At 40.4% G+C, this 25669-nt stretch overlaps 1 protein-coding gene across 1 annotated transcript; it reads right to left on the bottom strand.

The window, feature by feature from the left end:
• Positions 1–13971: 13971 nt before the first annotated feature.
• Positions 13972–23998, bottom strand: KLKB1 (kallikrein B1). Its single transcript, XM_048848561.2, is given in 10 exon segments — positions 13972–14127; positions 14942–15081; positions 17855–17905; positions 17908–17949; positions 18398–18573; positions 21086–21260; positions 21672–21787; positions 21893–22052; positions 22194–22303; positions 23847–23998. Coding segments are annotated over 10 exon segments (1278 nt in total).
• Between the last annotated feature and the right edge of the window lie 1671 nt (positions 23999–25669).

Here is a 25669-nt window from a genome sequence, read left to right as displayed (position 1 = left end):
TATGGAGAATTGGACAAACCACCAACTGAAGTCTGTTTTGGCAGGAGGAGAACTTTTTCAAACTTGCAAAGGGTTCAGGTTAGATTTGGTTTAGGTTGAGTTTTGGTGGAATGTCTAGTTTGCATTTTATCTAAACTGACTTACTCACCCTCTGGTCATCAGGTATACAAAGTATACTGCCCAAGCATACAAAAAATCATGAGTCAGGCCTCAAAAATTATGAGAAATTTTTTAAATAATAAATTCAGGGCTCCTTTCTGAGCCTTTATGCTGCACTTGAGTAACATTTTCTCCACAAACATGACAGCTGCAAACTTACTTTAAAAATACATGAATAACTTGAAAGCTGAGATTCTCACCTAATCCCATGAATCCAGGAGTTTGGGCTTCAAGAAAAAAATTAAAATATGATTTTATCAAGAGACTCACTATGAGAGTTACCATCATGATATATATACACTGTAAAACTCAGTATAAACCATTTGTGACATTAGTACTTGCCAAGATATGTCATTGCAGCACACATCTAAAACGTAACAGGATATAGATTTATAGGTTAGATATAGGTTACTTATGCTATACTTTATTAATTGTATTATAGTAGTGCCTAAAGGCTAACCAAGAACAAGGTCCCATTGTGCTAGGCACTCTAAAAGCAGAGTATTAGATGGTACCTGCCCTGAAGAGCTTACAGTCTAAACAGACAAAACACAAAGGCCAGGGGAAAGAGATACGACAGGCAAGTTGAGTGAACAGAGTGATGGCTGGCAAACTTCATGTTAGTGCCATGATTATTTTGTTTTAAACTCTTAGGATAGGGGTTTAGTTCAGGATTAGCTAAATAAAAAGCCAAAGGGGGGCAAGGGCAGGAGGGAAGGGAGAACGGGAGGCACTTGGAGCAGGTGAAAGTTGAGACAAAGAGACTGTGAGGGAGGAGGCAAAAGGAGGCGGGCGCAAACAGCCAATCAACAGCAGCGGGGGAACATCCAGCCAAAATTGCAACAAGAAGTCTGATGACATCCTCGCTGTCTGAAGGGACCCAACTGCTTCTGGGGCTGCTCCTGGCAGCTTGAATTTGTCTGGCTCCTCCCTGCCATTTTTCTTCTTCAAACCCACATGCCTAGAGGGAAGGGGAGCCCAACATGGGTCCGAGTGCCCTCAGAGATGATGGGTTATCTCCCCAGCACCATTCTGGGAGGTTCGGGGGGAGGGATTGGCCCTGGCTGAACACATATTAAACTGTGTGTTTGCACCACAATATAAAGTTCTTTTTTCCTCTGGTTGTTACGTTTATGGTGAAGGATCCTCAAAACTTAGCTTTGTGTCCTAGCCCTTGGGTTGTCTTTCTGCCTTTTGCTTGGATGCCTCTGTTCCCACAGGTGAATCTTCAACTAGACTGCGAGCCCATGCCTGCATATTTGTCACATTTAAGCCCAGATCCTTTCTTCCTACCTTTCATTTTCTCCCACTCCACTCCTTTTCATTTGTTCTTGGTTACCTTCCTTTTCTTGTGTTTAAAAAATTAATAGAATTTTTTTAAATAAACAAAAACAGAGAAATGAAAATGTACTAAATGTAAAACACTGTTATTTGAAGTAAAATGAACTGAGTGAATAGGCAAAAAATGTCTAAAAAGAAAACTGTTTCTTTCTACTGATGATAATTCAAGTCTGAAAAGTTTGCATATATTTAAAGGAAAAGACCCGTATCTTATTATTTTTGATAGTCTTGTTTGTTTACGTTATACAAAATTTATCCACCTCATCCCACCCACACCTACTAAAAGTATTCTCCATCTGCAGTAAATGATGCCATCCTCACTAGGACCAGTAACTTTCTGAAACACTGAACTAACAGTAGAATTGCAACATATTTACCTTCTGTTCCTGAGGAGGGAAATACTGTAAAGAACATCATTCTTGAGGTATTTGAATGCAAATTTTTCAAATGTAAGTTGCTCTGACATTCAGATTTGTTTTTATCTCTAAATTATGTAGAAACAACAGATTTTAAGACAGGAAAGAGTATGAAATGTTACTAGCTAAAGAAGCTCTTGTTTTGGGTGTTGAGAACAGGAAATATATTACTAATGAATCTTCTAGATTACGCTTAAACGTGATATACATTGTGTTTATTGTGCCTGCTGGCTGACAAAATGTGTCTAATGTGCCCAATGTCCCCACCACCTAGCCAACCTGTCTTTTTGTCAGCAACATATACTCTATGGGCACCCTGGCACCCACTTGATGGAAGGTTTCAGTCACTCGCTTCCATGGTACCTTCCCCACCTCCTCTATCAAACTTTCTTCTGCAGCTTACACTGGTGAAAGTTGGTGTAGATATAGACCGTAAAGTGAGTTTGCTACGTTAACTTTGCAAAAACAACTATAACTAATTCATAGTACTTAGGCTTAAGTCTAAAGGTACACTGCAGCACAAGGAAATTACATTTTCAGTGACCTTCACCCTTATAATGTACAGCTTATAAAAAAGTGAAATATCATTGAGTCTTGTAGAAAAGCAGCTAAATTGGGCAGAGCACAATTGTTGGATTCCAACAATGTCCTGACTCTCTATGTGACACTGAGCAAGTCTCTAAGCTATTCTGTACCTCACTTGCACCATACGGAAAAGGATGACTAATGATACCAACCATCTTAGAGCCCTTTGAGCTCTACAAATAAAAATGCTACATATTAACTGTCATTTTTCTATGGTAGATATAGGTAGGAAAATGTCATCTTCTCAGACCTATGCCACTTTTACCAACTGCTATAACAAAGCCCTATAAAAATGGGAAAATAATTTACCTCTTTTCTCACCATTTGTTAAATGCAGGACAAATTAGAGCAGAAGTGCCACCTAGTGACATACAGCCACAATGATTCACAATGAAAAGCAATCTCCCTTTTCGTATAATTTAATTGAGCATGGAGTGGACAATGACAAAGAAACTAGACATTTTCAGATATCTGTGGTAACCTGGACAAGGGCTCCTTTCTAGGGAAGAAATTCATGCCACCTCTTCTCCTACCATTAAACTGGTGTTTATCATTTTTAAATGCCTCCACCAGCCCATTCTGCATAAACTGACAAGTTCATTCTTCACTATATGACCACTTACTGGTGAACAGAATCAAAACTGTTAATCAAACCCAAGGTATTATTTCTAGAAATATAAATACAGTGCAGTGAAAGGGATGCATGGATTGGCAGGGGCTGAGCATAATCAATGGAGCAGACCTTTCCTACCTTAAGGCTACTTTTACTGCTACAGAGGCACAAAACAGACTTAAAACTGGCCTGAGTGGCCTATTGAAAAATCCACTGATGTAGAATAGCAGGAAGATGACAGCTAGCTCCTGCCACCACCATGGCCCCTGATATCAGGCTGTGTAGGATAGTTGCTGTGCTCCAGTGATTCCCTAGGGGGTTGTTTCTTCAAGGCATCAGTTAGATCAGTTCCTTAGCCTGGTCTAAGGAAGCCATAGAATCATAGAATATCAGAGTTGGAAGGGACCTCAGTAGGTCATCTAGTCCAACCCCCTGCTCAAAGCAGGACCAGTACCCAATGTTTGCCTCAGATCCCTAAATGGCCCCCTCAAGGATTAAACTCACAACCCTGGGTTTAGCAGGCCAATGCTCAAACCACTGAGCTATAAAGATCAGGGAAGTATAAAGATGGTACATCTTTGCAACTCACCATGTGGCATGCAGCCACATTCACTCCCTACTTACCCAATCACCTTGAGTCATTAGCTGGATCCCAGGTCTGGAGTCATCATGTTGAATGAGGCTTCCAAAAAAATATTGTATCAATTGGGTAGCAAGCCAGGTACCAGGTGGGAGCTTCTGTTTTCTCCTTTTGTCTCATTATCACTCCTGGTTTACAATATATCTTTCATATTGCACATACACAAATGAGTCCAAAGTGGTGTGACTGGCTGGTTTCACTCTCTTTTTAATGGGGTCGTCCCCCCCAACCCAGCTCAGCTCACAAAACAAATTTAATTTTATACTCAGTACTTATGACAAACAGGAATAGCTTTTTCAAAGAAACTACAACTTCATTCACAACATAAAAATCACAGGAAAAATCTCTCCACTTATTATTCAAGTAGATGCTGGAGCATGAATATTTAATATCCTGTTTCTAGTATTTTCTTGTCCAAGAGAGCCAAATGCACATAGCCCTCCATTGGAAGGGAAGTGGACTTGAAATAGTGCATAATCCAGATTTTTTACAAATTAAATCAGCCAATGGATTCTCCCTACAGAGTGAAAACTAGGCAAGGATTGAGAATCCACATTTCAATTTAATTGGGCAAATTCTTTCACTGTAAAGAACTGCCTTGCAAATAATTTTTGATCTACCCAGTCCCATGCTTTCAAACATTTGATGCACAGTGTTTGTCTCAGCAGAATAGTCATTTTCTATTGTAAATCACAAACAGCATCCCAAAAAGATTTCCTTTAAAAACATTAAACCTTTATCTTGTAAAATGAGAAAATCCGGATTATAATAATTTTAAATCACATTAATCCCAAAGCATCATTCTTATTTCATTTCCATTTTTTATTTTCTCCCTCTGTCTTCTCTCTGGACAGAGGCAGTTGTTTAAGGCAAACTAGATATTAAACTGATGGTGGGCTATATATCAACCTAGCGAGCCAGACATTCTGAACAAAAGAAAGCTGTAGCTCACCAACATATGAACTTCCCATTCTTGAATAATGGCCAGGTTTTTCAGATGAATAAATAAGCAACCTTATCAGTCCCTCCCTTCAATGAACTTCTGCAAAAGGAGAGAGAGAGAGAGAGAGAGTCAGGCTGTAAATTTCTTTTGATCTTTATTATAGATCATTTTCTTATAATGCCTCCGGGCATCAAAGCTCTGAGGGTGCACCTCTTTCCCTCCCCAATGTGAGTCAGCCTCCAGCAAGATAAAATAGAGCTCTGAATTAGGAAAAGGCATTTAATATAACTGTGAAGGGAAGTAGGTAGTTTCTGTATGGTTCATATCTCTTGCTCAAATAATATATCATTTACATTATTATGAAGGGTGGCCTTCAAGGAGAACAGGCTAATGGATGGTTGGTAAAAGGAGTACATTTTAGAAAGACCTTGGAGGAGAATGAATTTGCTGGATGCACCAGAAGGGAGAGTGGCAAAGAACAATTGAGGCCTATCCCTGACTGGAGGCACTAGGACCCATCACAATACAAATAGTAAGTAGTGATGACGGTAGTACAACATAACTGGTGCTAAAGCAATTCTTTCACCTCATTAAAATTGCTGGATCTTTACCAGTTGCACCCACTGAATTGCATTGTGTTTTCAGCATGACTAGAGGCCATTATGAATGTTTCTTTTTGAGAGCAATGTTATTTTAGAAGTGTCAACTACGTAACATTGTTTACTGCCAGAAAGACATTTTGTCATAACAAGGGTCCAGATCTTTATACTGCAGTCAGAAAAATGTTAACTATGGGAGATTTAGGAGGTGATGCAAGTGTCAATTTAATCACAGAACCTTAGTTTTGGGGTCGGGGTATTCTCCGATTAACATACGTAACTCCCATAAATGTAACTTGAGGTTGCACTCATAAATCCTTCACACATTAATAGAAGAATAAATTAGTCTCTTTGACTGTAACTTCTATTTTTCAGGTTTCATTTGGAGACCACTCAGCTCAGTCAATCCTCCAAAAAGGTTCACCTGGGTTTTGATTTACAAAGAGTCTTTACTAGCATTCATCTTATGAACTCTGCAACTGTGGCTAGGCACTCAGCAAGTTCTTCATTTTAAAAAGAAATTAGCATAGAAATCTCTGCTTCTCTACAGCAAGAGCTTCATTTGCTGAGAAATCTCAAATTGCTGATCTAAATTTGTCTGAGGCTTTCCATTTTCTGACTGAAGTTGTTGAAATTCTTGTTCCTTTTGTGTATTGACTTTTCTGAATTTCTGCCTCTTCCTCTGCCTGCACCACTACTAGTTATCTGCATGGAGAATTATTGTCTGAAAGCAGTTTCCAAAGATTCTCCTTTTGATTGAAAAGTTGTCTCCAATTCTGGCTCTCTCACACAAATGCCCCCAAAGAATGGAATTTGCTTCTTTTATGTGCTCATTTGAATGTTCAGCAAATTTTAGCCATAAGTTAACTTTATTCTTAGATTCTCAAGCTGAAAAAGCAAAGGTTTTGTTACAGCTGGAGAAAAAATTGAGGGAAAATAGAAGCAGCAACAGCAGCAAGCAGCTTGTGTTTCATGCTGTCTTAGGCCTCTATCTTCTGAAACGCCGAAGTGACAAAGCTAATCCTACCTTTGGTTATTTTATAAAGTAAGGTCCTTAAGCATGCTTAATTCCTATGGACTTCAACGAGATTCAGATCTGCAGCCCAGTCAATGCTCTATACACTGGACCGGACGGACTTCCACTCGTAGGACTATATTGTCTCAGCCCTTACACCCCAATTCAGGAAACCTTTCCTTTTCAGCACTTAAGCACATGCTTAAATACTGTTGAGGTCAACAGGCCACGTTAAAAGTGCATGCTTAGGTGTTTTTCTGAATTTTGCTGTAGTCAGCTGCAAAGGGAAGTAAGGGGGAATAGAGCCTTATTCCTCTCTTGGCCCTGCTCAGATTGTGACTGGCTGTGGGTAAGAGAGGAGGAGAGTAGAGACTGCTCCCCACTGCAAGCAAATGGGCAGGACAGGAGGAGAAAGACAGGGAGTAGAAGGAACCTTAGGCCTGGTCTACACTGGGGAGGGTCAGGGAGGAGATCGATGTAAGTTACGCAACTTCAGCTACGTGAATAACGAAGCTGAGGTCGACGTACTTAGATCTACTTACCACGGTGTCTTCACTGCAGTAGGTTGACTGCTGACACTCCACCATCGACTCCACCTACGCTTCTCGCTCCGGTGGACTACCGGAGTCCACAGGAGAGCGCTCGGCAGTCGATTTATCGCGTCTTCACCAGACGCAATAAATCGACCCCTGCTGGATCAATTGTTCTGGAGGTAAGTGTAGACATGCCCTTAGTTTCTCAATAGCTGGGCTCCTCCAAAGGGTGGAAGTAACTGAGGTATTGCAACACTGAGCATTGAGATACTAATTTTAGGCACCTACAAAAGCACTGGAGGAACAATGGGATCCACAAATCCTGAGTTAGGCATCCAGGTTTTCAGTACAATGAATGGGAAGAGAGGTGCCTAAGAATGGGATCCACAAAAGCCAGCATGCTGTGCAGGGAGCCACCTAACTAACCAAAGGGAGATGCCAAAGATTCCTGCCCCTTTTACAAATTTAGGGGCCTAAATCTGGGCTGCAGGGAGGTGTCTGTCTCTGCTTGTGATCTACAACTGGGAACCCCTCTTCTGGAGTCAGGCAGCTTGGACACCTACCTAACCACAAAAAATTGAAGAGGAGCAGGAGCAGCTTATATCCTTTAGCCCAGTGGTTTGGGTACTCACCTGGGAAGTGGGAGACTCACTTGGGAAGTGGGTGCAATTCCCCACCCTGACGAGTAAAGAGTTTCAGATGCACATACCCCCACCTCTCAGGCAAGTACCTATAGAACTGAGTTATGGGTTATTCTGATGTGAGACTCCTTCAGTCTCTCCTGCTGAAGTTATTTCACTTTAATTAAATATCAATTGAGCTAAAGAGAGTGGAAATCACTCTATAGTCCAGTGTTCAGGGCACTCAGCTGAAAGGTAAGGTAGGGAAATCTACAATACCCTACCTCAGATCCCTTGTCCTTATCAGGCAAAGTGAGAAATTGAAGGGGGATCCCCCAGCTGCTGGGTGAGTACCCTAAATACTAGGCTGAAGGGAACATCTACTCCTTTTTCAGGGTTAGGCAGTCTCTAGGCACACACACACCAGATCAGGCAAGATTGGCAGCCCTCCACCTATCTTCCCCTGGCTTATGGATGGTGCTGGCATTTAGGTAAGAAATAGACATCTGGACACCTAAAGTAAGGGAGTGTGCATGCCCAGAGGCAGAAACTTATGGAAGCCTAGGGAACTTTTGCACCAAAACTAACTGAGTTTCTATGGCTGCAGGGTTAGGCAGCAGCCAAGTAGGGGTTTTGTGAATTGCAATAGTGTCTAGATCTGGGGTTTAGACACCTACAGGTATGTCTACACAGTGTTTTAAAGTTGTGGCTTGGGCCGGAGGTTGATCTCTGAAGCCGACCCCACTCACTAGGCTTCAGAACCCAAGTCATAATGTCTACACAGCTATCTTTAGCATGGTAGCACAAGCCCTGTGAACCTGAGTCTGTTGGCCCAGGCTGGGAGGCTCACTGCCATGGGCTGTGTGGACATCCCTGTGGCCCTTTGTGGATCTGGCCATTACTTCCTCCCCTGCCTGTGCCCTGAGAAAGGGGGAAGCAGAGGAGGAGTTGTGACTTTTTATTGCTATATCAACAGCAGTTATGAAACTGCCCCCCACCCCCACCCCGAGTTTCATACCACATTTGGATGAAGTTTGCAGCAGGAGGGAAGTTGCTGCCCCTCCTCCCCGCACTGTCCTGCCCCACTGCCATCTGACAGCACAGCTCTGCCCCTGCCCTGTCCCCCACCCCACCATAGAGCCACCACGGGCCAACCTACTTGGGACCAGGGGCCTGCCTCCTGATCTGCTGTGCAGACATAAGCGGGGGCTGACCCTCTCCCCCTGTCCATGTCCCACTCCCCCTGCCCATGCTGAGCTGGGGTGGGGGGACTGGGAGCCTGTCTGTGCTGGTGCCTCTGGCTCAGGAGTGGGAGCTGCGGCTGCTGCCATACTGAACAAGCATTCAGGCTCCTAAGTGCTCAGCTTAAAGAGACAGCGTGCTGACACACACACACAGTCTCACACACACACACTCCCCCCCCCCCACACACACACACAGTCCCTCAGTACACTGTCTCTCCCCCACAATGTCTCTCTCTCTCTCACACACACACACACGCACAGAGATACCCCCCACAACACACACAGTTTCTCTTACACACACACTTGTATTTTTATTGTTGTTGTTGTTGTTGCTTCTTGTTACTTCCTGTCAACATACCCAATGCATATATATTCTCTGTAATTTTATTCTTTCCAAGTTTGTTAAGGATTCCAGTACAGTTATATTAGTTTTTTGACTGGTCTGTGTCTTTCATAATTTTATTTCTCTTTTATGCTTAAATTTAATTCTTTGTGTAGTGAGTTCTAAAATGCCTAACGTGTCCTGGCTGCAGTAATTATCATTATTACTTTTATTACTATATTGTGCTTTGTCATTCATTAGTTGAAATGGTACAATCAAAGAATAGTGTGCTTCTCGAGTGTAATTTAGCTTGTACTCACCTTAGCAGTGCCAGTTTAAAAACAAAAACATTGGCTAAACACACAACTTTAGTCACTGTGCAGATGAAGGTCACTGATTTTCAAATTGTATTTTTTAGTGATATCTGTAAAATAATTTAAAATTTGTACAAAAATAAATATGGTTCCAAGTTGGATAATAACAGTGATGATGGAGTCAAATATTAGTGAGTCACGTACGTGACTGTGATCAGTAACCATAAATGCCAAAATAACTAGAAAAATAAATTCCCTTTCTTAATAAAAGAGAAAAAAAAACAATCACATATATTGAAATTAAATAAATACATTTTAATGGAGTGAAAAACAGTTGACTAAAATAGAGGATATAATGGCAGTAACACAGAGCGTGTCTGTTAGAGAAAGTAAGCAGATTTTATTTCTATGTATTTATCCCTACTAAAGATAGTGTACAAAGTATCAAACCTGTTTTTCTAATATCTGTGTTAAGGCTTCAAAATTGATACCCCAAGGTTTGGGATTGGGAATATCTTGCTGAATTATCTCCTGATTGTTCTAAATTTACATATTAATTTAAAATATGCTTTAATTGATGTTTGCATATATTTTTTCTTTCTTTATATAGGAATTAATACAGTGCTCCTGTCAGCTAATTTCTACATTATTATCTACACACACTCACACAAAAAAACACCCTAGAGATTTCAGGTGCCTAAGTAGCACCTAGAATCACAGTTAAAGTTGTCCCATCCCCCTCACCACCACCACCAAAATCTGAAATGGTCCCCTGCCATGCTGCCCAGCAAGTGGGGGATTAGAGCCACAGCTCTGGTCTTTCCTCAGTTCTAGCAAGGGAATAAGCATGCACATAGCCATGTAACTCATTCAACAGTGTAAGGCAGGTTCTCACCCCCTCTTGCTCCCTGAAAGGGGGGTATAGCCTAAGACACAATTTAACCCAAGATTTTGATTTTAAATTCATGGGTGAATTGTAATTTTGCATAAACTTGGATTTTTAGTGACAGACTACGAGCATGCACAGGAGAGTCCAAGGGAGTAAGAACCCGCCTTTGCATGGTTGTGCACTCCACGTCACGATCTACCCCAAAGCTGAGGTAAGGCACTCTCTAGCCTTAGGATCTCAAGGCACTGTAAAGTATGAATTGAGAGCCAAATTTTGATACTTTACTGGCTTGGATTAGCATCCTACTTCTTGAGTAGTCTCATTGATTTCAGTAAGACTACTCTAAGAGTAAAGAGGATACCAAACATGAAAAAAGGTACCAAATCTCTTTACACACAGGCAAGGACCTGAGAAGTTCAGTAACTTTAGGCCTTGTTTACACAACACAGTTAGTCGACATAAGCTGCCTTTTATTGACCTAGCTGTGCATATGTCTACATTTAACTTTGTCTCTTGCTGCTGTATATGCCCTGTTATGTTGACACAGCAACACCACCTCCCCAAACAGTGTTGAGTGGTGGTTGGCATATTGAGGTCATTGCATTACCTGTGTCGATTCTAACAGTCCTCCAGCAGCTGTCCCACAATGCCTGCCACTGACTGTTCTTGTCACAATTATGAATTCCACTGCCCAAGGATCAGGGAGACCAGAAGCCACCTCCCCACCTTAATAACTCTGCATATTTTTAAAAGCCTTTTTCTGATTGCCCTGCTTGGCAAGTACACCTAGCAGCTCTCCCTTGTTGTGTGCAACTGCCCACTTCACCTCCACCTTCCACCCCAGCAGCAGCTTTTCTCCCATTGGCTCACAGATGTTATGCAGGACACAGCAGGCAGCTAGAACAACTGGGATTTTTTTTCCTCAAAGAGATCCGATCTTGTGAGTAAACAATGCCAACATCCCTTAAATCTACCAAAAAGCACATGCAGTTGTCTTTCTGTACCTATTCAGCCAGTAGTTTGGATCTTTCCATGGTGCTGTCAAGGTGCTCTGTGGTCGCCTTCATGATCTAGGGACCAAGTAGTAGGCTGAGAACACAGAGAACATGAAACAATGGGTGTTACCATACACACTGTAATGAGAGTGATCAGGTAAGGTGAGCAAGAGAGTGGGGGGGCGGGAAGGAGGGCGGAAACCTTTTGTAGTGATAATCAAGGTGGGCCATTTCCATCAGTTGACAAGAACGTCTGAGCAACAGTGGGGGTGGGTGGGATAAACATGGGGAAATAGTTTTACTTTGTGTAATGACCCATCCACACCCAGTCTTTATTCAAGCCTAAGTTAATTGTATCCAGTTTGCAAATTAGTCCAATTCAGCAGTCTCTCGTTGGAGTCTGTTTTTGAAGTTCTTTTGTTGAAGAATTGCCACTTTTAAGTCTGTAATCAAGTGACCAAAGAGATTGAAGTGTTCTCCGACTGGTTTTTGAACAGAGTGACACCTGAATCCTCGCTCAGATAGATCACCTATTTCCATCCCTTGCTACCCATACACCCTCCAAATCACAGACCTTGGTGGCCTTACCTCATGTAAATAGTACCATTTCAGCACTTGGTCATGTAAGTTTAATTGCTATTGACTGAGCTTTAGCTGGTCTCCACAAACCACCTAGAAGTCCAGTGGCATGGAGATAGGTCACCAGGTCAAGATGGTGTTCAACTAAGAGTTCTGAAGGAACTCATAAATGAAATTGCAGAACTACTAACTGTGGTATGTAACCTGTCACTTAAATCAGACTCTGTGCCAGATGACTAGAAGATAGCTAATGTGATGCAGATTTTTTAAAAAGTCTCCAGAGACTATCCAGGCAATTACAGGCCGGTAAGCTTAACCAGTACTAGGCAAATTGGCTGAAACTATAGTAAAGAACAGAATTATCAGTCACATAAATGGAAATGATTTGTTGGAGAAGAATCAACACAGCTTTAGTAAACAGAAATCATGCCTGACCAATCCATTAGAATTCTTTGAGGCTATCAGCAAGTATGTGGACAAGAGTGATCCAGTGGATATAGTGTACTTGGACTTTCGGAAAGCCTTTGACAAGGTCCCTCTCCAAAAACTGTTAAGCAAAGAAAGCTGTCATGGGATAAAAGAGGGAAGATCCTCTAATGGACCAGTAACTAGATTTAAAAAAAACAGGCAACAAAGAGTATGAAAAAATGGTCACTTTTCAGAATGGAGAGCTGCAAATAGTGAAAGTGAATAAGTGAAAGTGAATAAGGAAATGTTATTTACCCCTTCACATAACATAAGAACCAGGGGTCACCCAATTAAATTAATGGGTAGCTGTTTAAAACAAACAAAAGTAAATACTTCTTCACATAATGCAGTCAGCTTGTGGAACTCACTGTCAGCGGTTGTTGTGAAGGCCAAAAATATAACTAGGTTCAAAAAAGAATTAGATAAGTTAATGGAGGATAGGTCCATCAATGGCTACTAGCCAGGATGGTCAGGGATGCAACCCCATGCTCTGTGTCTCCCTAAGCCTCTGACTGCCGGATGCTGGGATTGGATCACTCAATAATTGTCCTGTCCTGTTCATTCCCTCTGAAGCATCTGGCACTGGCCCTGTCAGAAGACAGGATACTGAGTTAGACGGACCGTTGGTCTGACCGAGTATGGTTGTTCTTATAAGTTCTGCTCCAACCAGCAATTAGTCTATAAGTGTGGAGGAGAATAAACCACGGTCAGCACCAATTCAAGAAAAGTGAATGCCGCTGTTGTGTTTACAACCCCATTAAAAATCTGAAATCCCATTTCAGATTTCAGTCTTAGAAGTAGCTGTCGAGGCAACTTTCAGTCAAAGTTACAGAACATTAAAAAAAAGAGATAATGTTTGATGCGTAAATAACCCATTCACTAAAGGATCACCAAGGGATCTGACTAGATTTCCTTCTGATCCTTCATAAAAAAATATATTTTTTGAAGAAATAAGTCTAAAGTAAATATAAAAGACACAATGTAAAAATTTGTTTGTGCAGCGCTTAGCTGCTACAGGGATGGGCAATATAGAAATATCTTTGTATGAAGTTTACTAAACAATTACAGAAATTGTGTGCCCTCCTTCCTTGTAATAATCTAAATGTTACTTCAGGAGAATACATATTCCACTAACAATGATCCCCTAGCCTATTAACCTCCTCACATCACCAATGGTAAATAACCATCTTGTCATCAAACAGAGCTGAAAAATGTTTTGATATTGAATCCCAACCTGAGGCTAATGACTATTGAACTTTGTAGAGGCAGCATCAACCAAGACTGTCCTGAATTTTTTATGCTTTTTTTCTGAACCCAGAATGTATCTGTGTCCATTCACCTCTTTCTTATGCTGAAGAGAAAGGCAAATCTTCTCACTGACTTCAGTGGGAGAGGGACCAGGTCCAGGAGAATGATTATTGGTATGCATGTGGAAATCAATGGTTTAGAACATAGTCTTTATTATTCCAGATCAGTGACTACAAAGTAGGATTTTATTTTTATTGATCTTTTTATGACATACAATGGTAAAGTCAGTTCATTCTTGCATTTCTGCCTTACTAAGTTTATCTGCTGTGCTTTAGACTAAAGAAGACCACAATTTACAGTATTTCAACGTGTGTCACAAAATTGCTTTCAGGATTATTGTTGCATGCCATGATTTAGGAATCCAAATATTTTCAAGAATTTTCTTGTGCTACATGGTTTTTTCTAGAATCCAGTCTGCATATTCCGCCACTTTTGTATAAACACCTGGTTGTTCTGGGCGAGCGCATCCTTCACCCCAGCTGGTAATGCCCACCATATATCAGATATTCTCATGTTTGCATGATAATGGCCCACCTGAGTCTCCCTGTATCACAGAAGGAAAAGACAAGATGTGCAAAAGATGGTTTTGCTTAGTGCTTCTTTTACAAAGGAGGGCCAGATTCACCACAGCATGACTCCCATTTCAGACCATTCTAAATCCATCCGTTTCCATGGAGTTGTACTGCATAACACAGGCCCAGATCCACAAAGTTATTAGGTGCTTAATTCCAACTGATTTCAATGGGAGCTAGGCACCTAAATGCCTCTGAAGATCTGAGCTACAGGGGTGAATCAGGCTCATGTGTTTCAGGAAAGTTAACTTCTACATATTTTTCATTCAGTTAGACCAATTTCTACTCGATGCTATCCAGCAGAGTTCCAACCAATATTTACATCTGCTTGTTTAAAGCCTAATGAAAATACACATTTGCATTTCTAATTAAGAGTTTCTTCTCCTTTATATACTAGTGGGGGGGGGAAGATGCCAATTCGCAGGCTTTTATCTTGTGATCTTCATCTTAACATCTCTTTGTCCTCAGCCTTTTGACTAAGGTCAAATGTAGCATAAACATTCTATCTGGTTTGTCCTCTGTTAGGGAGACCATCTCCTCTCCACTGCTACTGTACTGTGCCAAAAAAGCAGGTGCATTATTGTTCGTGCGTGTTAACTGAAAAGGGTTCCATCTTTGTCTCAGTCATCTATGCTTTTGGCAGATACAAGTGAGAATTTATGTTATCGCCATGCATATATCTATGCATCCATCTATTTCTTAATAGCTGATGCTATTTTTAAAGTGTTTCTACAAGATTGTAGCCAGTGATTAGAATGCACGATTGGGCACTTATCATCCCATTACCTTACAAGCATCCTTTCCACCTTCTCTATAACCAGCACATATCATCTTGTCGTTTATTCTGTCCTGCTGATATCTTGTCTGGCATTCTTCATTTGATATTAGAGGAATAGTAGCCTTCTGAAGAATATCTTGCACTTGATCTATTAGCAACACAATACATGGCTAAGATCACTGAAGTGTCAGTTGTATCAAAACAAGGAAAATAAAACTCTAGGAATCCCAACATAGAGTTATTACAAAGAGGGCGCACTGAACAAGAGCCCACTCAACATGAACGTGCAAGCACCATGGGCCAGAATCTGCTCAGATAAGGCAGTGTAAATCCAGAATAATGCCACGGATTGTTGACAGAGCCAGTATGGGATGGCAAGTTAAGGTACATCATCAGCCCCCATGGGAGAAGGGGTAAAGGTGAAGTATAGGTCTCATATGTTATCACTTATAGGTGCCTCTGTCTGGCTGTCTAGCCACATATTAGGCTGCCCCTGGTCACTATTAGTGTGGCCTCTCGGTGTGATGCAACAGGCTATGGTGTGTGGCATGGCTATATCTTGAATTTACTATGCTGCTTGCTCTGGTACCCCTCAATGTCCTTTACACATGGCATATTGTCTGTCTCCACTGAGTACGTGTGGGTTCCTCCTCACCTCCCCATATTGCTGCTAAAGTGCTGAATTGAGGGTTATCACCAGCTATTCACTGTGGATGCTGTACTCAGTGACACCCATGCTGATGGTGCAGTTATGCACCATATTAATATCTACCCTGTTTTCCATATTTGCATCAACAAACCATGTGCGGAACTGGCTACTGTGAATCCACTGTTCCCTGAGGATTTCAGGAGAGGGTCCCTTGGCAGATACAGTAGTCCTGTTTTTGCAAGTAGTTGTGAGCACTGCATATTATAAATAATTATGTATTTGTATTACAGTAGCATCTAGATTCCCCAGCTGCAACAGCTGTGGTGCTCAGGCCCTAGCTCAACACATGCAGATATGTGCATGCATTCAAACTGACAACAGTGATAGAGGCACTTAGTCATTAGATTAGAAGGAATCCAACGTATATTTTATTTGTGTAACTTCATCAAATTTCACATTAAACATTAGCTCTCAAATCAGAGTAGGAAGATGGGTGAAGGAGCGATCCCTATGTAATATTATAATGTATACGATTTTAATCTTTTATTGTTCAAAAGCAAGGTACAGGGCTATACAAACAAAACTAAGCTCAATCTTTTTGTTCCTGAGCTTGCTCTTTAGACAGACTGAGAGGGAAATATCTATTTTAGCTACATATTGTTGTCTAGATTAACAATCAGCTAGAAACTAAAAAATTATACTGGATTTCAGTACTTAACATACTAAAATCTACATTTCAGATCAAGGTTGTATTCTCGAGCATTTCCATTTCTTAAATCACAGAATTAGGGTCTTTGTGAGGAACCTCTTGTAATTTTAGTCAATAAACTTAGCATTGTTTAATAAGTCTTTGATACTCACTTTTTATAATGGAGATTAAAAGAATTTGGAGCAATGCTGGGGTTATATTATAGTGGTTGCCTGGTTGCAATACCTGTAACAAAGGTCATGATAGAATTTTCTTTAAAAACACTCTAGCCCTGAGTCTGATCGTATATACACCAATGTGAAAGAAGAACGTGCCGCTAATAAAATCAAAAGAGTTACAACTTGTAAAATTTGAATAAGTGATATCAGAATCATTCATTCATGTCACATGCCTATAACTTTTGGAAACTTCTACTTTGATACCAACACCTTCTTCTTTGGCAATTTCAACCCAAAGTGAATATTTTTGAGAAAAATTTGTACTCCATTTTTTTTAGCTGTGGATCAGTGAATTAAAAAAAATCTGAGCTGATTTTCAGTGAAGCCTCAGCCATACCTATATAATTCTGGCAAAGTGCAGCAGCAAGGTTGTCCAATAAGTAGCAAGACCCATTTCAGAGGGGTTCTTTAAAAAAAAAATTTAAAAGCTCAGATTTTTTAAATATTTTTTTAAAGGAATAGATTCCATAACACAACTCCAGGGGGCCCAGGTTCCTCCAAGTGACCCTTCCTAATGCAGTTCCCACTCTCAACTGGAAGCTGGGGAGTTTTACAAAGGGCTCCCCTACCCAGAATCCTTTGGTTGGAAGAGAAGATCCTCTCCTGTCTCTCTGGATGACTGACAGCCCAGCCAGCCAATCAGCTCTTTCCCCCTCACTCTGGGTTCTAAAAGAGCTCCACACCCACCATAATTACGTTCTGAGAGCCACTTATTTAAGATCTCATCCCTCACCCTATTTCTTGTCATGATATGGAGTTTGCTGAAGTGCCTTGACTCAATAGGCTAGATTGTGAACCATCTCCTCACAATGGTCAGGGGAAATATTCATGTGAATAACTGCTCACTAGGATGAGTGAGGGGTTCGCAATCTAGCCCCAGTAAGAAGAATTACTCAATTGTGTAAACGTTTGGAGGACCAGGCCCTAAATGTATAACAGGTACATGGATGCACTTTGGAACGGATATCCTATGGACCAACAAATCGGCATCATTTACCTCATTATCATATTTCCATCAGTGTATGTGACATTTATTTGTGACTTGTTGGGAATGTACTGAGCTTACAATCTGAAGTGGCACAACACAAGGAGTAAATTGCACTCACAGCTGTAACATCAGTAAGGCTTCTAGAAGACATATACAGTATAAATCTAAAGGGTCCCTGTATAGTTTAGGAATAGTCTTATTCATGCACACTCATTCTGGTGGGAGCTCATTTAAGTAAAATAGTGAGCAAATGCACTGCCATATGTGTAGAGTGAAACCTCAGTTCCTATTCACAGGTATCAGCATGAAATGGTCCTTAAAAATGTAGCTATTCATGGGTTAAATATTTGTCTGTACCTTGTTCTTTTGTGTAACGCCATCCGGTCACCCGGCAATCGGTATAAATGTGTTTGTTTCTTCTTCTGGTGGCAAGCATATGGGCTGTTGTAAATCTAAAATTTCATTAAAAATATTAGTTTAGTCAGAAGAAAGATTTAACTTTAAGGTTCTCTGTGTCCCCATTGAAGCCCTGATGCTATTCTTCTCCTTAGGCTTCTCCCTGCAGACTGTACAGTGCCACTATGTTCCTGTCCAAGGTGGACAGGGTGAGACTCATAAGAACAGCCATACTGGTCAGACCAAAGGTCCATCTAGCCCAGTATCCTGTCTTCTGACAGTATCCGATGCCAGGTGCCCCAGAGGGAATGAACAGAACAGGTAATCATCAAGTGGTCCATCCCCTGTCGCCCATTCCCAGCTTCTGACTCCCCCCAGACCCCATCAACCTAGTAAAGGAACCCTAGCTTCATGCACAGCAGTGCTGAGAACTACCATTAGGTCACCCTGCCAGGCTTCCAAATTTAGAGAAATAATTTTATTATAATGGAATAGTCTATGTACCAGTAAAATTCATAAGCTTATCAAGTTTCATTAAGGCAATGTCATATCCAGTTTCTGCGATCACATATTGAGGGTGAATAATAATCTCTTGGACTTTGAAGACAGGTGTATCCTCATTTATTTCTGATAGTTTTAAAATGCCAGCATAAACACGCCAAATGTTGGGATTCTCGAGACTAAAGGAAAAAGACAAACAAGCAATCTCAGGTTCAGAGAATTTCACTATTTTATATTGTTTGCAGGTGCCAATGTTTTCAGTTACCCCTGGGTGCACAGAGGAGAGCACTGATGCCATTCTTTCCATTGCTGCATTTTCATCGTGTCAAACTAAAAAGAGATTCAGCTTTTCCCTCTCCTCTGCTTTGCATGTCTCCTGTTCCTGTTCTCATTTACATTCCCATCTTCACATCAGCTTTCTCTCTCCTTTATATTCCCATTCTTTCTGATCCCTTTTCATTTTTCTCTCTTTCTCCCTTCTGGTCTCTTTTTAGTCTCTTCTCTCCTTATTTTCCTTTCTAAGGGCCTGATCCTGATCCAAGCCACACTGAAGTCAATGTGAATCTTTCCATTGACTTTAGTGTGCCATTTTTATTAGCCAAAATAGAATTGGGAATGTAAATTCCAGTAGAGTATATTCAAAGACTTATCAAATATAGAGATGTCTCTTAACACTAAAAAATTTGCTGTAAATGTAGAGGAGAAAATGTAATTGCATAGAACTATATGAAACATTCCAGTTCATTTCTCTAGATTCAAATTTCATATGAGTGCATGTACTAGTGACTTTGTATGAGATTTTTTGATTTCAGTATTATACTAGTAAGTCATTGTTAAAAGTTCAGTAAGTGCATAAATTAAGTAATATAAATTCTCTTGAATTGATTTGCTACAGAAAGTTTATATGTGAACTAGAAAATATCAGTTAACTAATTTTCCATCAACAAAGTAAAGCTATTTTTTAAATAGGGTGCTCTCTTGTCTTTTAAAATATTGGTAAGGTTCTACTCCTATAATTAAACTTTTGATAACATGCATGTAAAGATAATCTTTACACTATTGGACTTGACACTCTGGGCCAGAGTTTGACACCCTTAGGTAAGACTACTTGCAGAGGTCCATGTGACTAAAGGTAGCCAACGTTACTGGATCAATGCTCGCCGTCTTTTGGGCCTGTCACCTGTCATCTCCTTCATGTTCAGCATGGTTCCCTCAGCACTGGGGCAGCATCCAGAGACAGCATTTTCATCAGTAACTGACAGGATGAGCTGCTTTTTTAAAATGTAGACAGCCCAATGAGGCAAAGGGAGCAGCTGAATGTCAGTTGTGTATAACTGGTCTCCAAAATGTTAATGGCTTCATATGTACTCACCAACTTGTCAACCATTAAAGGTATGTATTGTATGTTTCTATGCACTGTAGCATTCAGTACTTGCTGGCTGCACTAAATTCCACAGTAGTTCTACAATTCCCTAATAATTAGAACATAAAAATAACTGATTCATTCAAAGAAGTTTTAGAAGAGGGACAGGCTATACAATGAGTCATTTAAATTGAAGCATTTCAAATGTAACATCCTAGTAATTATACTCTAGTGATTGGTTTCAGAGTAACAGCCGTGTTAGTCTGTATTCGCAAAAAGAAAAGGAGTACTTGTGGCACCTTAGAGACTAACCAATTTATTTGAGCATGAGCTTTCGTGAGCTATGAAGTGAGCTGTAGCTCACGAAAGCTCATGCTCAAATAAATTGGTTAGTCTCTAAGGTGCCACAAGTACTCCTTTTCTTTTTACTCTAGTGATTAGTTCCAGTGTAAATCCCTGTTTCCAGGAACTTTTAAACAGAGTAGGGCAGAATCTCTGAGGTGCTCCAGCCTCTTGACACTATTCCAGGCAAACAGAATGGAAATTGACCAGATCTTGCCAGCTGAGAGTTTCCCTAGCATTGCAGAGTCCTCAGTTAGCAAAGAACTAGTTCCTATGTCTCACAGCCAGTGTTGGGGGATGTGCTGTGGGAAGAAGAGGGCATGGATACAGTGCTGCTTTATTCTAGCTATTTTCAACTGGCAACCAGATCCTAGGGGCTATTACCAGCTGTCATAGATTAGAACAGATTAGAGCAACCCCAGAGATTAGCATACAGCTCATGTTCAACACTGTATGCAATTATTCAACACTTTATTTGTAGGCAAACTTTCTTAACCATATCAAAGACACTAATCTCCATTCATGTCCAAGTCTTTGACAAATTTTGTTTTCAACAAAAGCCCTCAGAACACAACACCCTTTTTTGGGGGGGGAGGGAATAACTTGGTGAAAAATACATTTTTTTTCACACTCACTGTACAGTGGCCACACAGAACTAGACAACATTTTCCAGTGAAATTCACTTTTGAGCTGAAAACAAGCCTGAGAAATTTCAGTCTGTGGGGTTTTAAAAGATATTGTAAATGACTGAAAATATTGGAAGTGTCTTCTCGTACGGGACAATAGTGCTGAGCTCCAGTTGTTGTGGAAACCTGAATTTTCTGCTTTAAAAATCTCAGCTTTTTGTTTCATTAAAATAGTTGGTTTCTCCCTACTCCTCTTTTTTACTATTTATATTTATTTTTTGTGAAAGACAGGTGTTAACTGAGACCTCATGTGGTGTCAAAGATCTTACACTAATTCATTCCTTTATGAGTAGTACTCACTTATCAGTGCAATGTGCAGCTGTTAGAATCCTCTGATTGCTGATAATTGACCCTCCACAGAGATGTCTCTGAGTAGATAACTTGACTTGCAAGCTCACTTGCCATGGCCATTCACCGTGGAAAGAATCAGTCCCTCCGACAACTCTGTCATCTGGTTTACGTAGTTGCATACACACTATGGAAAGAATTAAAAGCCTATACAGCTCTATTTAGCAGTTTGCATCCCAAAAGATCTGAAAGTGTTCTGCAAATGGTATATGAACTATATGTCAGAAACATTTCACCCACCAGTGGAATTTCAGCCACGTCTGGAGCATCAGTTAAGAACTAAGAGGAAGAGTGACACCTACCGAATTCTGAGCCCTTTATGAGTATGATCTCAGTGTAAATCTATTGTTTACATTATTTACCACTAGATTCTGCCACTCTTACTCTTGTGGAATAACACCTCGTGGAAAAATATACCATTTATGTGAGTCATGGTGGTAATTAGGTATACTCATATTGATATCAATGGAGCTATACACCACCATGGAATTTTGCTCATTAACTTTGCACAGCTTTATTAAGTGAAACTTTTGCTTACCAGTGCTGGCTTTTCTTTTACATAACCTTAATGTGTAGCCAGAGATCCTTCCTTTCTCATGCACTATTCCAATTGGGGACCCATTTGAGGACATTCTCAAGTAGCATTTGCATTTACTGTAGATCAAATGAATTTTCAGATTAAATTATAATTTTTTACCTAATATACTTGCTGTATGACTTCTTCAGCAAACTTTAAAACATTACAAAAAATTATCTTACCCTTCCTTGTTGCATGATTCTTGGAGTGGAAAATAAGTAAAAAACTGGCAGCAGAGTGTGTCTGTGCAAACTTGCTGACAAGCTTTGTGCCCTTCAACATAGGTAACATTCAACTCATCTCCCAAAAAGTTTGTGTCCGTGTAAGTGCGGGAATGGTAGGCTGTAAGGCATTAACATTGCATATGTTAATAAATCAACATGTTCCTTGCACTGGTGCTCCATTCTCAGACTAATTTTCTATTGCTTATTAAAATTAATCATTTGAAATTGATCTGGGTTTTTACTGTAACGCATGCTTTACCAGAAAAAGATCTTCTGCAGTTTAGAAGACTAAAACCAGAGATAGCATTTTCCCTTTCTATACGTCCATGTGGTACCCCATTTCCTGAGGTCTTAAGGAAACAAAGCTTTCTAAAAGAAAAATTAAAAATAGTATTAAGTCACCGAACATGTCCTAACACTGATCTCCCAAACTAAATACCCACCAGTATAGATCAAACTGTAAATTGCACAATCTGGCTCTAGGGAAATGAGACATTGTGTAAATTGGCATAGCACTGCACTGTACCAGTTGGGGATCTGGCCGGTTATTACCAAGGTTTTGCAAAGCAGCAGCGCCTCCAAGTCCAAGCAAGTGAAGCTCCTTTTTCATCTGTATTGTTTTACATTACTGCAAAAATAATTCCATATAAAAAGACATTCAGAGAATGCTAAGGTTCCAGGGTTTGACAGCTAAGGTGCTAGAAAAGAAAGCGTATGGTAGTATTTTTGTGAAATGCCATGTGGTTATGCTATTAAAAACTGCCTGGTAATAATGATTATGCAAAAGGGGTGAGTTTAGGTTCTGCACAGCCTGAGCTTCACAAGGAAAGAGGAGGTTACTCTACCTGTAAGTGGAGGTTCTTTGAGATGTGTGGTCCCTATCTGTATTCTAGTGAGAGTTATGCGTGCATGCCGTGCGCCCAGAGCCAAAGCTTTCCAAAGTAGTTTTGCCGGAGCACACACGGGAAAAAATAGTGGATGCTCAGCACCCACCAGTGGCCCCGTCAATCAGTGCTGCCCCCTATCTCCCGCCAGCGCCTCCTGCCCACTGGCAGCCCCGCTGATCAGCTCTTCCCTCTTCCTTCCAGTGCCTTCCAGCCGCCACGATCAGCTGCTTAGTGGCCGGGGCAGGAAGAGGCAGGCGGGGAGAGGGGGGGAGTTGGAAGAAGGGGCGGAGTGCAGGCAGGTCCTGGGGCAAAGCTGGGGTCAAGGACCCCCCAGAAATTGAGGAAGTTAGCACCGATGACCTCAACATTCTTTTCACATAAGACTTTATGAGTATGTCTACACAGCCCACAGTAGCAATTTGCCCAGCCTGGACTGACAGACTCAGGCTAGTGGGGCTCATATTAGTGCTCCATAAATAGCTGTGTAGACAGTGCTTTGAAGTTAAAAGAAAAGGAGTACTTTTGGCACCTTAGAGACTAACAAATGTATTTGAGCATAAGCTTTCGTGAGCTACAGCTCACTTCATTGGATGCATTCAGTGGAAAATACAGTGAAGTTGTGGCTCAGGCTGGAGTTTGGGCTCTGAAGCCTAGAGAGAGGGGTTCAGAGCCCGAGCATCAGATACCTGTTTTAAAAGTTTAATATGGATTCATCTTTTGCTTTTGATTATTTAGGAGAATTTGAAGTTTATTCCCTCTTTGATATGTATTTTCTGATTAACTTTTACAGTACGTACCTCTAGATATGCAATTTCAATAACAGCTCCCTGTGTACATTGGAGGAAAGAATTTGGCCCTTTGAGAGATTAAATGCCCCCTTTGAAAACATACACATATGAATAAAACATTTGTAAAGCTGTATGTTAGTGAGCACTCCCACAGCTATGGTTTGTTATTAAAAATGGACATATGGGGTATTTTTAATACTTCTAATTAGAATGTTAAAAATTAACTGTCATATTCACCTTTGTGTTCCTACTTTCCATTCCCTGGTAAAAAATGTAAAGAATAAGCAGTTTGGATAATAAGTACAAATTGTTCGACATACAAAGCTATCGGGAGTGAAAACACTTGTAAGATTAATTCCTGAAAATGTTGTTTGTTGAAAAATGTCCATACGACAATCTGTATAAAAGAAGAAGAAAAAATATCTAAACTCTAGTAATTTCTGAAAGCAGATTTCTGAGATGCATTTATATACAAGCCTTACTAGTTTTCCTCTGTTTGAAGGATATCATAAGATTTTAATAAGAACACATATTTTTATCAACATCTTTTTAAAAAGATCTTTCTTTGTGCTCCTTCACATTTATTTCAAGAAGCAAAAGGAAAAAGACAAATATTTTAGGGCTGTCAATTAATTGCAGTTAACTTACACGATTAACTCAAAAAAATTAATCATGATTAAAAAAATTAATCAGAATCATAGAATATCAGGGTTGGAAGGGACCTCAGGAGGTCATCTAGTCCAACCCCCTGCTCAAAGCAGGACCAATCCCCAATTTTTGCCCCGATCACTAAATGGCCCCCTCAAGGATTGAACCACAACCCTGGGTTTAGCAGGCCAATGCTCAAACCACTGAGCTATCCCTCCCCCCCAAATCATGATTAATCGCACTTATAACAATAGAATACCAATTGAAATATGTTAAATATTTTTGGATGTTTTTCTACATTTTCAGTATTATTTCAATTACAACACAGAATACAAAGTGCACAGTGCTCACTTTATACTATTATTTTTTATTACAAATATATGCACTGTAAAAATGATAAACAAAAGAAATAGTCTTTTTCAATTCCCCTCATACAAGTACCTCATACAATTCCCCTCATGCAATCTCTTTATCGTGAAAGTGTAATTTACAAACGCAGATTTTTTGGAGTTACATAACTGCACTCAAAAACAAAACAGTGTAAAACTTTAGAGCCTACAAGTCCACTCAGTCCTACTTCTTATTCTGCCAATCGCTAAGACAAACAAGTTTGTTTACATTGACGGGAGATAGTGCTGCCTGCTTCTTATTTACAATGGCATGGCACTTATTTACAATATCATGGCACTTTTGTAGCCAGTGTTGCAAGGTATTTACATGCCAGATATGCTAAACATTCGTATGTCCCTTCATGCTTCAGCCACCATTCCAGATGACATGCTTCCATGCTGATGATTCTCATTAAAAAAATAATGCGTCAATTAAATTTGTGACTGTACGCCTTGGGTGGAGAATTGTACGTCTCCTGCTCTGTTTTACCTGAATTCTGCATATATTTAATGTTATAGCAGACTCGGATGATGACCCAGCACATGTTAGTTTTAAGAACATTTTCACAGCAGATTTGACAAAATGCAAAGAAGGTATCAATGTGAGATTTCTAAAAATAACTACAGCATTCGACCCAAAGTTTAAGAATCTGAAGTGCCATCCAAAATCTGAGAGGGACGAGGTGTGGAGCATGCTTGTAGAGGTCTTAAAAGAGCAACACTTTGATGAGGAAACTACAGAACCCAAACCACCAAAAAAGAAAATCAACCTTCTGTTGGTGGCATCTGACTCAGATGATGAAAATGAACATGCGTAAGTCCGCATTGCTTTGGATCATTATCAAGCAGAACCCATCATCAGCATGGAAGTATGTCCTCTGGAATGGTGGTTGAAACTAAATATCTTGCAACGCCAGCTACAACAGTGCCATCTGAATACCTGTTCTCACTTTCAGGTGACATTGTAAACAAGAAGCAGGAAGCATAATCTCCTGTAAATTGTAACCAACTTTGTCTGCGTGA

The sequence above is a fragment of the Caretta caretta genome, chromosome 4, assembly GCF_965140235.1.
Source record: "Caretta caretta isolate rCarCar2 chromosome 4, rCarCar1.hap1, whole genome shotgun sequence".
In the NCBI taxonomy this organism is placed as follows: domain Eukaryota; kingdom Metazoa; phylum Chordata; order Testudines; family Cheloniidae; genus Caretta; species Caretta caretta.
The sequence above is the reverse complement of the archived record's forward strand: the minus strand, read 5'-3'. Positions and strand labels throughout refer to the sequence as shown.